This window comes from Garra rufa, chromosome 4 (assembly GCF_049309525.1).
Source record: "Garra rufa chromosome 4, GarRuf1.0, whole genome shotgun sequence".
In the NCBI taxonomy this organism is placed as follows: Eukaryota; Metazoa; Chordata; class Actinopteri; order Cypriniformes; family Cyprinidae; genus Garra; species Garra rufa.
This window is the reverse complement of record NC_133364.1, coordinates 31,529,214-31,545,151: the sequence shown is the minus strand read 5'-3', so window position 1 is coordinate 31,545,151 and position 15,938 is coordinate 31,529,214. Positions and strand designations below refer to the sequence as shown.

The following is a 15,938-nucleotide window of genomic DNA, read 5'->3' as shown; positions in this document are numbered from 1 at the left end:
TTTCTGTTAATTATTATTGTTTTCTTAAACAGGACAAAGTGTCTAAACACACTGGAAAAACTGGAGCAACTGAGATCCATGTGACACACTATTACAAAGATGGCGTTTATCAAAGAGGAGAGTGAAGACATGAGGATTGAAGAAGCATTCAGAGTGAAACAAGAAGATACTGAAGAACAAACAGGTTGGTTTTCATTCTCAAAGCTGAACACTCACACCTACTTTCCATAGATTTCATCCTAGAAGTTTTCAGATTTATAAAACCATGTGTACACCAGAGCTTAATTAGAGCACAAAATTATCCAGCTGTGATCCTTGGAGGGTCTTTGCCCACTTAAACTATTTTCCTCGCATTGCATTTAGACAATATAGACACAGACAATATACTGTTGGCACATTTGTAACATTTCCTGTTGATTGGAACTCCTTAATTATTGAATCTGTGAATACTTATTTGTGTGCACTCAGAATAACAGCAAAATGTTGCTTTCTTTGTAAAACAATGAAAGCAAAGTCAGCGTCACCGACTTCTCTTAAACCGTAAACAAAGCAAGCACTATCAGTTAATTATTAAAATGTTAATGCAGCCACCTTACTGTTTTTCCCTGACTCATTCATAATTATTACTTCTACCGGTGTGCTGTGGCAAGCTTCATGCATGCACTCAAGCGCTTACTAGGTTATGTAGGCGATTAAAAGCTCATTATTATGATTTTAATGGTTTATTAATAAACGCGTGATTAGTCGACTAATACTTAAAAAAAATGAATGCGACTGCATGGCAAAGGGGGTGGTCTTGCCGTCATTTATCGGGACAATCTTCGACTGAAACAACTTGATTTTCACAACACCAATTCGTTTGAATATATGGTATTGAACGCTGACTGTCTCACAATTATCTTGCTCTACCGTCCTCCAAAAGCCCTGTCCAGCTTTTTTTCTGAACTCAGTGAACTGTTAACCCTTGCCTGCTCATTGTCATTTCCTATTCTCCTGCTTGGTGACTTCCATATTCATGTTGATACAGTTTGCTCCAGCACCGCCCAGTTACTGTCTGTTTTTGAATGTTTTAATTTGACACAGCATGTTCGCGTTCCTACCCATACTCGTGGTCATAACCTTGATCTAATATGTACATCTAAAGGGGGATAATCACTTCCATCTCTGCTTCTGTCACCGGTATTTCTGACCATAAACTTCTTGACTTTAGTCTCAATCTTCCTATGCATTCTAAATGCCTTAAGACTGTTATTTCATACCGCAATCTGAAAGCTATTGATACTGTATCATTTTGTACTTCTGTTGTCTCTTCGAACCTCTCTAATGTCATTGATATTTCTTCTCCATCTGTGATACTATCTAATTACCACTCTATAATTTCTGAAATCCTACAGCAGCATGCTCCTATTAAGACCAAAAATGTCCCGCCACTCACTCTTCTCCTTGGTATACCCCTGAGCTCCGTATTCTTCCGTAAGGCTACTGGTAGACGGCTTGAACGTCTTTACAGGAGAGCCGGGCTTACTGTTCATTATTTGGCTTTTCTTGATCATCTTAAATCTTATAAATCCGCTCTCACTTCAGCTCGCTCTAATTTTGTCTCTGCCACAATTAATAAATCAAGCAATAGGCCAAAAGCATTATTTAATACATTAAATAAACTTACTAACCCCCCACCTCAGGATGCCCTAGCCTCAACTGAGTTTTGCTGCTCCTTTTTGGATTATCTGCTCGAAAAGACTGCTGTCCACCAATGTTTCCCTACTGATACAGAGCTCAGCCATCCATCAAATCTATCCAGTCAGTCTGTCTTGTTTTTCACTGACGACCCCAGATTCTGTCTCTAAGCTAGTCTTGAAATCCAACTCTTCATCATGTCACCTTGATCCTGCTCCTACTTCTCTCCTGAAACTTTGTCACTCTGTCATCTCTACACCTATCTCTCATTTCATCAACACATCTCTTACCTCCGCTTCATTTCCTCTGCCACTAAAAACTGCTGCCGTTACACCTGTGCTCAAGAAACCCAACCTTGACCACTCAGTTCTATCCAATTATCGTCCCATTTTTAATTTACCTTTCATATCTAAATTACTGGAAAGTACTGTTGCTGCCCCCTAATAATCTCTTTGACCCTTTTCAATCTGGTTTTCGCCCCCTCCATAGTAGGGGAGAGTGGGGACGGTTGCAGCACTTTTTGCATTTCCTTTAGTTTCTCAGAGACTGTTTGTATTAGAAAGCCGGAATTTTAATACAATAAAGCCGCATCTGTCAGCTACTCACCCATATTGCTCCAACATGTGTACATATTATAATATACACACTTTACACTTAAATAGACAAAGTGAAATGTTGCAACCGTCCCCACAATAGGGGACAGTTGCAACATTCAATAAAATGTAATGAAATCATTCTTAAATATAATTTTGCAATTTCTTTATTTTATTTGTTCACAGTCACGGTCTTCAATAAGGTAAATTGGCTGTAAAAACAAAACAAAACAAAGAATAGTAAATTAAAAACATTGTCAAGTAACAAGTAGATTTTTTACCTATACACTTAAAAAAAGGAGAGATAACTAACTATTAAAGGGGGTCATTAGTATTATCATTATAAAATTACAATTATGTAATGTTATGGCAAGCTTTTAAATCAATATTGTGGTAAGGGACAGCATGTTGGGATGGTTGCAACAATGTGTTGGAACTGTCCCTACACTGATAGCCATGATAAAAATTGGTATATTAGCTTGACAACATATCATTGGCACACGCTAGCTATGCCTATTAGAAACTAAGAACGCACAGATTAAAATGTTATGTTTTTACAATTCGTCACACAATCAACTTAGACACTATGACCAAAAATCTACTTATTTCTCGTTTCTCTGATCTGGGTATTTCTGGTACTGCTCTCTCTTGGTTTTCTTCATATCTCTCAGATAGACAAGTCTACATCTCTGTTAAGGATTTTCGATCGACCACTGTCCCCCTGAAGCGAGGTGTTCCCCAGGGATCTGTTCTAGGCCCACTATTATTCACAATTTACCTAATCCCACTTGGTCTGATCTTACAAAGTCATGGTCACTTTTATGCAGACGACATTAAACTTTATTCTACCTGTAACCTAATGTTTCTCTACTTGATTACTGTTTCTTTCAATGTCTGTTTGTACTATCTGTTCTTTGTTACATTCATTGTAAAGTGTCCTTGAGCTCTGGAAAGGCGCTATATAAATAAAAATTATTATTATTATTAATGACTACTAGTCGACCAGAAAAACCTTTAGTCGAGGGCAGCATTATAATGATGAAGCGTATGGTTATTTAGTCATGGTAGTACTTGAGTCAAGGGTTATTTTCTGCCCTGCACTCACACACATATAACAAATAAAACCAGGTTTGACTACAAACTTTGACAAAGAGTTTTGTGTATGTGTTATGTAATACTTTTATAAACCCTAAATATAAATTTGTATGGAAAAACTTCTACCTATATATGGAAATGATAAATGAGTAAACCTCTGCAGCCATTTAGTGACTTCAGTTAATTTAGTTTCATGTTATTTTAAAGGAGAAGTTCACTTCCAGAACAAAAATTTAAAGCTTATGTACACACCCCCTTGTTATCCAATGTCTTTCTTTCTTGTTAAAGAAATTGCGTTTTCTGAGGAAAACATTTCAGAATTTTTCTCCATATGTGACCCTGGACCACAAAACCAGTCATAAGGTTAAATTTTACCAAACTGAGATATATACAATAAATAAGCTTTCTATTGATGTATGGTTTGTTAGGATAGGACAGTATTTGGCCGAGATACATCTATTTGAAAGTCTGGAATCTAAGGGTGGACCTTTAAAGTTGTCCAAATTAAGTTCTTAACAATGCATATTACTAATCAAAAATTACATTTTGATAGGTTTACAGTAGGAATTTTACAAAAAATCTTAATGTAACATGATCTTTACTTAATTTCCTAATGATTTTGGACATAAAAGAAAAATCAATAATTTTGACCCATACAATGTATTTTTGGCTATTGCTACAAAAATACCCCAGCGATTTAAGACTGGTTTTGTGCTCCAGGGTCACATATAGTGGACTCTAGTTCAGGCAAAGCAAGACAAGATGAGCATTTGAGGTTAAAAAGTATATAAATTGTAATAAAAAAAAAATAACCAATAATTTTGCTAGATAAGGTCCTTCTTCCTCAGCTGAAATCGTTTACAATCGCATTTGGGTTCATTTAAACTGCATTTTAGAAGTTCAAACTTCCACTATATGGAGAAAATTCCTCAATAAACAATTTCTTTACGACTGAAGAAAGAAAGACCTGAACATCTCGGATGACACTGGGTGAGTACATTATCTGTGCATTTTTGTTCTGGAAGTGAACTTCTTCTTTAACCTGTTTTTCTTTCCAGTAGATGGCAGCAGTGTTTCATGACACTGAGTCCTGGAGGGCCACTGTCCTGCAGAGTTTAGCTCCAGCTTGCCTCAACAAAACTGTCTGGAAGTTTCTAATATAAGACATTGATTTGCTAGTTCAAGTATGTTTAATTGGCATTGGAAATACACTCTACAGGACAGTGGCTCTCCAAGAGCAGGATTGGACAAAGGTGGGGTAGAAGGCAAGCTCAACGCACAAAAGTACAGAAATATCTTTAATGAAAACCAGACAGGGAAGAATGCTCACCTACTAATAGGAAAATCACCTTAAGCACACAGCAAAAGCAATATATGAGTGCAGATGTGCAAAGCCTGTCACATCACGCATAAAAAGATTTGATGCTGTATTTACTGGCAAAGGGTTAGGGATGAATAATTATGCAATGTAATTATTTGAGCTTTTCCATTTGAATAAATGTGTAAAGTTATCACAGATTTGTTTTCACAGCATAAGGCTATGGCATCCCCATACAAGTGATCCACTTTAGACTAGCTTGTAGTTTGCATTTTAGAGCAGCATTCACATATGCACCGGACACATTTGCTCTTCCCCTTTCACACCTCGCGGGATTGATTGCTGCTTATCTGAACAAATTTGATCAATGGACCTAATACTGAACCCAGTGGCACTCCACACTTGAGTTTGATTAAATATATGCATGCACCTGAACAAAGTGGTAGCAGTTCGATAGAAAAGATTAATAGAACACTATTAATGCTTGGCCATTAACAATTCTCAAGTTATCTAAGATAATGTTGCCATCTATATTGTAAAAAGAGCTAATAGCATTGAACACAATTTTAGACAAAAATGTAGCTTATAAAAATATTAATGGTGAGGTTTATGTACACAGATGGGGCTAAAATATGACTAAAGTACTATTTCTCTGCAAAACCGATCATAGTTAAGACACTATTTTTGGACTGTTTTAGACATGAATGGCATTCTCCTGCGTCAAGTAATAAAGGGTTTGATAACCGCTAACTTTCTTAAACTGAAGATTGGTTGTGTCCTAAAGAAAGCAAACTGTTATATTGAAGACTGAGATGGTAACAGTAAAAATGTTGCTGGTCCTGATGCTTCAATGCTTTTAGGTTGGTTTTGATGCATGTTACTTTGTGCCATTAAGCTGGTGTTAATTTGTATCTTGTCTTTTTTTCATGTAGACCTGATAGCACTGAAAGAGGAGAGTCAAGAAATTAATGAAGTGGACGTAAAAGATTGGATTAAGAAACATTGTGATTTCATGAATGGACAAAAATCCAGACCCACTGAAAATACTTCCTTAGGAAACAGACCTCAGAAAAACAAATCAAACAGCTATTTTACCTGTCATCAATGTGGAAAGATTTTCTCTCAAAAACAAAACTTAGCAGTCCACATGAGAATTCACACTGGAGAAAAGCCTTTCACATGTCCTCAGTGTGGACAGAGCTTTACACGTAAAGAAACCCTTATCAGCCATGTGAGAATTCACACCAGAGAGAAGCCTTTCAAATGCCAAGAGTGTGGACAGAGTTTTAAACAAAAAGGACATCTTAGTGCCCACATGAGAGGTCACACTGGAAATAAGCCTTTCACTTGCATTCAGTGTGGACAGGGTTTTACACGTAAAGAATCCCTTAATTCCCATGTGAGAATTCACACTGGAGAGAAGCCTTTCATCTGCCAACAGTGCGGAAAGAGTTTTACACAAAAAGGAAACCTCAGTGCCCACATGAGAATTCACACTGGAGAGAAGCCTTTCGCTTGCAAACTTTGTGAGAAGAGCTACTCACGAAAAGAATGTCTCAAATCTCATTTGAGAATACACATTGGAGAGAAGCCTTTCACATGTGGCGAGTGTGGAAAGAATTTCTCAAGTAAAGTAAACCTTTATCAGCATGTGAGAATTCACTCGAGATTGAACTGTTTTGTATGTCAACAGTGTGGAATGAATTTAAAAGATGGGAAACAACTTAAAGATCATGTCAAAATTCACATCGGAGAGAAGCCTTTCATGTGCCATCACTGTGGAAAGACTTGCATAAACAAATCAATCCTTAAGGTTCACATTCGAGTTCACACTGGAGAGAAGCCTTTCTCCTGCCCTCAGTGTGGGAAGAGTTTCACTCAAAAACAAAACATTAAAGTCCACATGAGGGTTCACACTGGAGAGAAGCCTTTTAAATGTCTTTGCTGTGAGAAGAGTTTCACATATCAAAGAGACCTGAAACATCATTTGAAAACTCATTCTGGAAAGCAATTGCAGTGTTAGCGAACCGTACCAGAGTTCACATGAATCTCCCCACAGACCACGACGGACTCAGGTACGGTAGTGTGCGCACCAGAGTTCTGAAAACAGCGTTCACATTATCCAAACCAAATGAACTTTGACGTCAAACGAATCAGGGTACACACTAAAAGTGTTAGTGTGAAAACACCCTTAAATAACGCATGGAAATTATGCAGATGTAAGGCTCTTTTTACTATATTTTTAATGCCGTTTGAATACTGAAACAAGTATTAAAGGGTTAGTTCATCCAAAAATGAAAATTCCGTCTTTGTCAGCAGATGCAGTGCAAGTTCTCATTTGAAAAGGAGTTTTTTTCTCATAGAAGTACTAAAAAAAGATCATTACACACTAGACCAGGGGTGCCCAACCCTGTTCCTGGAGATCTACCTACCTGCAGACTTTTGCTGCGTTCACGCCATATCGTAGGTGTGATTAAACAAAGCCCACGTTGGTCAGGTGGTACAGCGGTCATGTGGTACAAGTTGTAGCTCTCAGAAGACTCCCAGTTCACAAGTTGTAATTACAAGTTCTACGAGGACGTGAACACTTTATACAAGTTGGAATATCGTAATTACAGGAATTCCGATATGGCGTGAATGCACCTATAAGTTCCAGCCCTGCTCCAACACAGCTGTCTGTAATTATCAAGTGCTACCTAGGAGATTAATTAGGTGGTTCAGGGTTGGAGCTGAACTTTGTTGGATGGTAGATCTCTAGGAACAGAGTTGGGCACCCCTGCCCTAGACTATAAATCTGAATTTAAGAAAAGTGGTCTTTATTGGTTTAACTAGAAATAAGTGACCACTATAAAGAGCAAGCATTAGTGCATGTTTAATTAGATTGTTGTGCTAATTTTATAATTAAAAAAATCTAATTTTAAGAATGTCATGGAGTACAAAGAACTGTGTATTTTTAAGTCCTCTTCTGTTCCTGATATGTTTGTCTATTCAAGTATTTGAAAAAATAGAATTCAGACAAATTGCTTTGTATGAAAATAAACATTTGATTAAGTATTTATTCTGATTTATTGAATTTCTTAAGGTCAACAAACAAATACGTCAGAATGTCAATGTATATGATCATGGTTTATGTATCCCTGTGAATTTTAAAACAGACTGCACTTTACATTCAAAATTTCCTTTACATGAATATTCTAGGTTCAATACAATTTAAGTTCGAACAGCATTAGTTCCATAATGTCAATTACCACACAAATTAATTAAATGTTTTTGATCAACATTATGCAATAAATACTGTCGATTGATCTTAACTTGTATTGAGAATACTCTTATTAAAACAGCATAATGAGAAGACGAGAGGAGGAGGGGAAAATAAAAATAAAGTGTATGGGGCCAAAGGACATTTTTCCTTATGAAATACAAAGCAATAGCACTATATGTTCTTTAGCATTGAATGAGCACAAAGGAAGTTGGCCTACAAGCTCATCTACAGGGTTTTTTACACTACTTGCACATACAGTGTAATTATAGTACAGAGTAGTAGTACTTTAGATGAGAGAACTTTTATTATTCTATGTACAATAAGTACTGTAGCACATGTTGTACACCATCAACTTGTAAATGTTGAACTGATTTGTAGCCAAGCATTTCTTACATGTACTCTATTTTTGCAGAACTGAGAGTCGACTGTCTAGGGCAGGGGTCCCCAAACTAACGCACGGGGGCCGGATGCGGCCCGCCCCCACATTTGGACTGGCCCTCTGAACAATGCCAGAGACATATTTTGAAAATATAATTTTAAATATGTTTTACTTATATTATGTTGGTATTTGATAATAAAGGTTGGCTTTCAAACTAAAATTCCCCTTAGTTAGCCTAATTATTTGTTAAATTCACCAACAGAATGGTACATTCAACGTAATATGTCATCGCAATCAAACAGGTGATGCACGAGGCAGCTAGAAACAATTAAATGACTCTATAGCTTTTGAGGAATTTGACGTGTGATTCAAAAACACAGTGGACCAACAATAGAAGATGAGATTGCACCTCAAATCATCACAGACTGTGGAAACCTAACACTGGACTTCAAGCAACTTGGGCTATGAGCTTCTCCACCCTTCCTCCAGACTCCAGGACCTTGGTTTCCAAATAAAATACAAAACTTGCTCTCATCTGAAAAGAGGACTTTAGACCACTAGGTAACAGTCCATTTCTTCTTCTCCTTAGCCCAGATGCCTCTGATGTTGTCTGTGGTTCAGGAGTGGCTTAGCAAGAGGAATACGACAACTGTAGCCAAATTCCTGACACGTCTGTGTGTCGTGGCTCTTGATGCCTTGCCCCCAGCCTCAGTCCTTTCCTTGTGAAGTTCACCCAAAATCTTGAATCGATTTTGCTTAACAAGCCTCTCAAGGCTGCGGTTCTCTCGGTTGGTGATTTTCTTCCACACTTTTTCCTTCCACTCAACTTTCTGTTAACATGCTTGGATACAGCACTCTGTGAACAGCCAGCTTCTTTGGAAATTAATGTTTGTGGCTTACCCTCCTTGTGAAGGGTGTCAATGATTGTCTTCTGGGCAACTGTCAGATCAGCAGTCTTCCCCATGATTGTCTCTCCTAGTGAACCAAACTGAGAGACCATTTTGATGGCTCAGGAAACCTTTGCAGGTGTTTTGAGTTGATTAGCTGATTGGAATGCCATCATATTCTAATTTGTTGAGAGTGAATTTCTGTTAAATGAGAGCCAAATCATCACAATTAAAAGAACCAAAGACTTAAACTACTTCACTCTGTGTGCATTAAATTTATTTAATACACAAGTTTCACAATTTGAGTTGAATTACCATGACATTCTAATTTGAGATGCACCTGTATATCTTTTGAAAAAAATGATCATTTGTCTGTGTGGTGCATAATAAAATAATAAACTATTCTAGCATTAAAAGGGATAAAAAATACAAGTAAAATCATAATAAAATAATAAGATTTAATAGTAGTCAGTCCAGCCCATGGAATTTTCTTTTATAAACTGACCCGGCCCCCCATTAAAGAAAAGAAAATGATGTGGCCCGCTCAGAAAAAAGTTTGGGGACCCCTGGTATAGATGTTGAACACCACCAAAAATATTCACTTTTAGCTGATCGTATTATTGACATGGTTGCTTGCTTTCCTTATTACGATATGCACTTGGTGGTTTTAGGGGTCGGCTTGATTTGTGGATGGGTCCTCCTGGACACTTGCGTTGTTGTATGATACATAATCAAGCATCTTTTATTTCAGAGAGACTGCTTTCTTTGAGAGACTACATTCATACTTATTTTTCTAGAAGACCATGTACAACGGCTAAAAAATGTAAGCGGAAAGCCACAGAATTCCCTCAATTCCTGTTGTACACTGGACCTGTTGTCCTAAAGAGTTGATGTCTTAAACAATATTCTGAACTAACTATAATGTACACCAACTGACAAAAGCATAAAATTGTCAGGATTTTTGAGGATGAACGATATGGCTAGTTCTATTTTGTTATCAACATCCAAACATTTTGCCCAACTTTCTGGCCATGAATTTGGAGTTTACAATTCTCATGGTTTGGTGCATCTTTGTGAAAATGCTAAAACCCATGGTAATTTGGATTTATGTCCATCTCATCAAAATGAGAATTATTTGGCTCATTTTAAGCAAATGGCTAGAGGCCCACATAATCCTTTGACACAAGTGGTCTGCAGATTGTTGAAATTGTGGAAGCCAGTTCCACCTGTGGTCTTTATTCAGAGGCATCTAAAGATTATGAATCAGAAAATACGAAAGGACCAGTACTACAGACTTTCATTGGAGAGGTAAAATCTTTAAAATGTTGTCCATGGATGGTGCGGTTATAAAAACCTTAAAAAAAAAAAAATAGATTCCTGCATCAAAATCAACAATATGTTGAAATTCAATGTTGATATGTTAATTTTGTTTGAAAACATTACTGTTGATAGGGGAGTGGAATATATTGTTGGGCAAGGATGGCTATGAAGCATTTTCAGATAATAGAGAGTATGCAGAAATATGTCTGGCTGACATTTCATGACAAGTTGCATTTAAATAAACTACACTGGAATCATTAATTAACTTGGTACTTAATAGATTTTTGGCAGTATTCATACAGTTGTATGAAGCATGGAATTGTCTTGGATACTCTTGTAACCTTCCTTCCTTAAAGAAGGGAACAGAGACGTTATGTCGACTGACATCATGGGGTCTCACTCGGGAGCCCCCATCAACTCTGAGCTTAGAATAAAAGGCCAATTAGAATTGGCGAGTGGAATTTGTATCCCAAGCCACTCCCCTGTACATACGGGTATATAAAACATCAAAACCTAACCTGTGTCAAGTAATTGAGGTACAAATGCTGACAGGAAAGCGTGTCAGTACAAATGAAGCTCAATACGTAACCTTCCCAATGCACTGTAAGCCAGATAATGGGCCCACTAGGGGTGCTAGGGTACTCAAGCAATCATTTTCTTGCAGAAAGGAAAGCAGCAGACCAACCAAGCATCTCCTTTCGGCGAGAGGAATGCTAATCAACAAATAGACCCCACTTCAGAGCGTAGGCCTACCATGTAGAGGGGTCCTAGCCAGAGTAATAGTAACTACCACAGCCTGGAAGGCCAGAGGGGTCTGCTGTGTCCCATGAAGAAGCCAGACATGCAGGTTCCAAGATCGGGTCGCAGGTGCCAGATCATGTACGTCCCCTGAGAAAGAAGGTCCCTCTTGTCGCGAAGAGCATGAGGTCGGCGAACCAGGTCTAAGTGGGCCAATCCCACCAAGCAAAGACACGTCCAAAAGACGTCATTTTGACGTCTTTGTCGAACATTCAGAAGACGTCCACTGAGTAGCCAGAATGAAAGTTTTTGCGACGTCTGTTTTAGACGTCTTTTAAGCGTGCAGTAATGACGTCCAAGTGACATAAATACTGAACGTTCAGAAGACGTCTACCGAGTAGCCAGAATGAAAGGTTTTGCGACATCTGTTTTAGACGTCTTTTAAGCGTGCAGTAATGACGTCCAAGTGACATAAATATTGGACGTTCAGAAGACGTCTACCGAGTAGCCAGAATGAAAGGTTTTGCCACGTCCGTTTTAGACGTCTTTTAAGTGTGCAGTAATGACGTCCAAGTGACATAAATAGCGAACGTTCAGAAGACGTCTACCGAGTAGCCAGAATGAAAGGTTTTGCGACGTCTGTTTTAGACGTCTTTTAAGCGTGCAGTAATGACGTCCAAGTGACATAAATACTGAACGTTCAGAAGACGTCTACCGAGTAGCCAGAATGAAAGGTTTTGCGACATCTGTTTTAGACGTCTTTTAAGCATGCAGTAATGACGTCCAAGTGACATAAATATTGGACGTTCAGAAGACGTCTACCAAGTAGCCAGAATGAAAGGTTTTGCGACATCTGTTTTAGACGTCTTTTAAGCGTGCAGTAATGACGTCCAAGTGACATAAATATTGGACGTTCAGAAGACGTCTACCGAGTAGCCAGAATGAAAGGTTTTGCGACGTCTGTTTTAGACGTCTTTTAAGCGTGCAGTAATGACGTCCAGGTGACATAAATATTGGACGTTCAGAAGACGTCTACCGAGTAGCCAGAATGAAAGGTTTTGCGACGTCCGTTTTAGACGTCTTTTAAGTGTGCAGTAATGACGTCAAAGTGACATAAATACTGAACGTTCAGAAGACGTCTACCGAGTAGCCAGAATGAAATGTTTTGCGACGTCTTTTTTAGACGTCTTTTAAGTGTGCAGTAATGAAAAGTGAACATTCATAAGACGTCTTTTTAAACATGTTTTTATTGCTGACTAAGCCACATCATTAGTTTAAAATGACAAGAGATTGCTTACTGTTTAATGCGTTTTTCAGCAAAATATTAACATTTACAAGCTGATATAAATACATTCTAATAGTTAAAGTCCGCTACAATGGAAATAAACAAAAATGCCTTACAGTACTCATACAAAAGTCCTCAGTTATTTTCCATCAAATCTAATAAAGGAAACACAGAAATAAAGAAATGACAAGAGATTACTTAAGATTACTCAAGACAAGAGGAAACTTAAGTTCTTCAGCAAAAATAAATAAATAAACAAAAAATAAAAACAAGCTGAGAGAACTAAATTATAATAGTTAATTAAACTAATAGTTCATTTAAAAAAAATGTTGGTCTGACATGGGGAGAGGGGAGGGAGAGTCCTTAGTTAGTGTCCGCCCCTGTATGCCATCCACCTCCCTTCCTCCCGGGGCATGTTTGAGATGTTCTGAGGCATGAAGCTTTATTGTAGCCTCTGTAACTTCTTTGTTCCATGTCATGACTGCAGCTGCAAGAGTAGAACGAAAACAAAAATTACAAAAATGTAAAGCAAAATGATGTTGATATTACACTGCAGTATTAATGTTTAATTAGTATTTTTATGTGAAAACATTAAGATCTGTTAAAATACCTCCCATCAAGAAATCAAATAAAGAGGGAGCACTATGCAGAATGCAAATACTGCAAAATAGCAATAACCCAGGAGGCTGGCACAACATCCAATTCCTCTCAACAACTTACAGATTTTTAGACTTGTCCAATGTTCCTTAATTTTTTTCCCTTTTTCTCCTCTATTGCTGACCCAAGTGAACCATTCTATATGTTACCCTGGACCACAAAACCAGTCATAAGTGTAAATTGAGATTCTTACGTCATCTGAAAGCTGAGTAAATAAGCTTTCCATTGATATATTGTTTGTTAAAATAGGACAATGTTTGTCTGAGATACAACAATTTGAAAACCTGGAATCTGAGGGTGCAAAAAAATCTAATTAATGAGAAATTTTTTTTAGAGTTTTTATATATTTATGGTAGAAAATTTACAAAATATCTTCATGGAACATTTACTTTACTTAATATGCTAATGATTTTTGGCATAAAAGAAAAATCAATAATTTTGACCTATACAATGTAATTTTGGCTATTGCTACAAATATACCCGTGCTTCCTTAAGACTGGTTTTGTGGTCCAGGGTCACATATAACAGACCTGTACAGACCTTTACTTTACTCAAAGAAAAATCACATGAAAATCTTATATGAAATAAATTAAAATGGGGAAAATGCTGAGTACCATTAATTGCTTCATAAGTTTTAGTCGTCTCCAGAGGAAGTTTCTGCTTCTTTCCCTTCTATTCCTGTCAATATTCCTGTCATGTTAGAAAACATTAGACTCTAACACGCTTCACTGATATTATGACAGAGGAATATTGATAAATAAAATAGAGCTTAAAATTAGACCACTTCCAGAGTGTGTCTTGTAAATCATTCCAGGGACATTTGGCCTACTGTGACACTTCTGTTTCGTTCCCCTGTTTGTTTACCCTGTTTTCCCTCTGGACTTTAAATTGAACTTCATCTCCCACGATCCTTTGTATTGCTTTCCACCATCTTTGATTTGCCCCACACCTGTTTGCAATCCCCAGTTCATTTGTCCCGCACCTGATCCCTATTATCCTCCACTATTTAAGTCTGTCTGTTTGTTCAGTTATCGGTTGGTTAGAGTTGTGAATCTTGTTGTCATTTTTTTTTTTGTATTTTTTCTGTTAATGTATATTGTTCAATTTACCTTTTTTTTTCATTGGATTTATTAAGTCATCTTTATACTCTTTCTTCGTGTGGCACCGTCCCTCTGTCATCGAACACTACACCTACATCTTGCAGCATAACACTTCTGCTTGGTTCACGTCGTAATCTGTAATCTGGGTCTTACATAAATAATTACATAGGGTTGTACAATTTTGGGAATATTCAGTTGGACTCAATGGGAATTAATGAAGGGCGTTGACATTTAGGCTAGAAACAGAAGTAAACTGCCAGGTGTGTTTACACATATGATGTATATGTTTTGGTGACAGAAGCTTCCACAAACAGAATGACAGTGACAAGATGAGATACAGATAATAAAAAAAAGATAAAAATAAGTGCATTACAATATATACAAAAATGTTTAAAGCAAAATAGAAAACAAACAATACTACACAATCTGTTAAGTACAAATGCATGGAAATGTAAATAATGTGTGTTATATATACACTGTAATAAAGTGTTATCTATTGTAAAACTGTTCAAGAGATTGATTGCCTGAAGGAAAAAATGTTCCTGTGCTAGGCCATTCTGGTGCTCAGAGCCCAGCAACAGTTTGAATAGGGAGTGTGCTGGGTGTGAGGGGTCCAGAGTGATTTTGCCAGCCCTTTTACTCACTCTGGATTAGTACAGTTCTTGGAGAGTGGGTAGGGTCGTACCTGTGATTTGCTCAGCAGTCCGGACTGCACTGCAATCTCCTAAGGTCTGATTTGGTAGCTGAGGTAGTTATGAGTGCACATTTGGTGATAGCAGCGTAGATCAGTGTGGCAGGTTGTACTTCCTCAGCTGGCGAAGGAAGTACAACCTTAGCTGGGCCTTTTTCACAATGGAGGTAATGTGAATGTCCCACTTCATGGTGGTGCCCAGGAACCTGAATGTCTCCACTTACAGTGCTGTCCATGATGGGGAGTAGGGTGAGTGCTGAGATGTTCCTCCTGATGTCCTTGATCATCTTCACTGTTTTGAGCGTGTTCAGCTCCAGGTTGTTGTAACTCCACCAGACTATACAGCTAGCTTTTCAAACTTCTGTTGTTAAGCCGACTTTCTTTATGTGAATAAGGCTTAGTGTGATGTCATCTGTCAACTTGACAGAGGGGTCAGTAGATGTGCATTACAGGGAGAAGAGCACAACACTGGATGAATGGATGAGAATTATTACTAAAAGTTTATATATCCTTAAGACATCCAAGAGAGTCCTAGTGAGACGTTCAGATATTGAACCAGTTTTGTACATCCATAAGACATCCAAGAGGGTCCCCGTTAGAGGTTCAGATATTGGACTAGAGTTGAAAGCCAACAGACGTACAAAAAATGTCCCCGTTAGACGTTAGATACTGAACCAGATTTGCACGTCCACAGACGTACAAAAAATGTCCCCGTTAGACGTTAGATACTGAACCAGATTTGCACGTCCACAGACGTACAAAAAATATCCCTGTTAGACATTAGATACTGACCCAGATTTGCATGTCCAGTAGACTTCTAAAAGTGGTTCTGCACTGACAGACGTTATACAGACATTATTTGAACGTCTCTCTGACGTTACGTGTTTGCTGGGATACGGCACAACCAACAGGACCTAATTTTCCACAGGTCTGTGC

General features: G+C 37.8%; 1 protein-coding gene across 1 annotated transcript; it reads left to right on the top strand.

Moving 5' to 3' along the window:
- Positions 1-38: 38 nt before the first annotated feature.
- LOC141333859 (uncharacterized) lies at positions 39-7,737 on the top strand. The gene is made up of 2 exons (XM_073839014.1): positions 39-184; positions 5,616-7,737. The coding sequence occupies exons 1-2, from the start codon at positions 100-102 to the stop codon at positions 6,704-6,706; spliced, it is 1,176 nt and encodes a 391-aa protein (XP_073695115.1). The 5' UTR covers positions 39-99; the 3' UTR covers positions 6,707-7,737.
- Positions 7,738-15,938: the final 8,201 nt, after the last annotated feature.

Bases quoted from the DNA above. Each gene is read 5' to 3' on its own strand.
- LOC141333859 (XM_073839014.1), top strand. From the start codon at position 100: ATGGCGTTTATCAAAGAGGAGAGTGAAGACATGAGGATTGAAGAAGCA. The intron at 185-5,615 runs GTTGGTTTTCAT...TTTTTCATGTAG, and splicing joins AGATACTGAAGAACAAACAG to ACCTGATAGCACTGAAAGAG.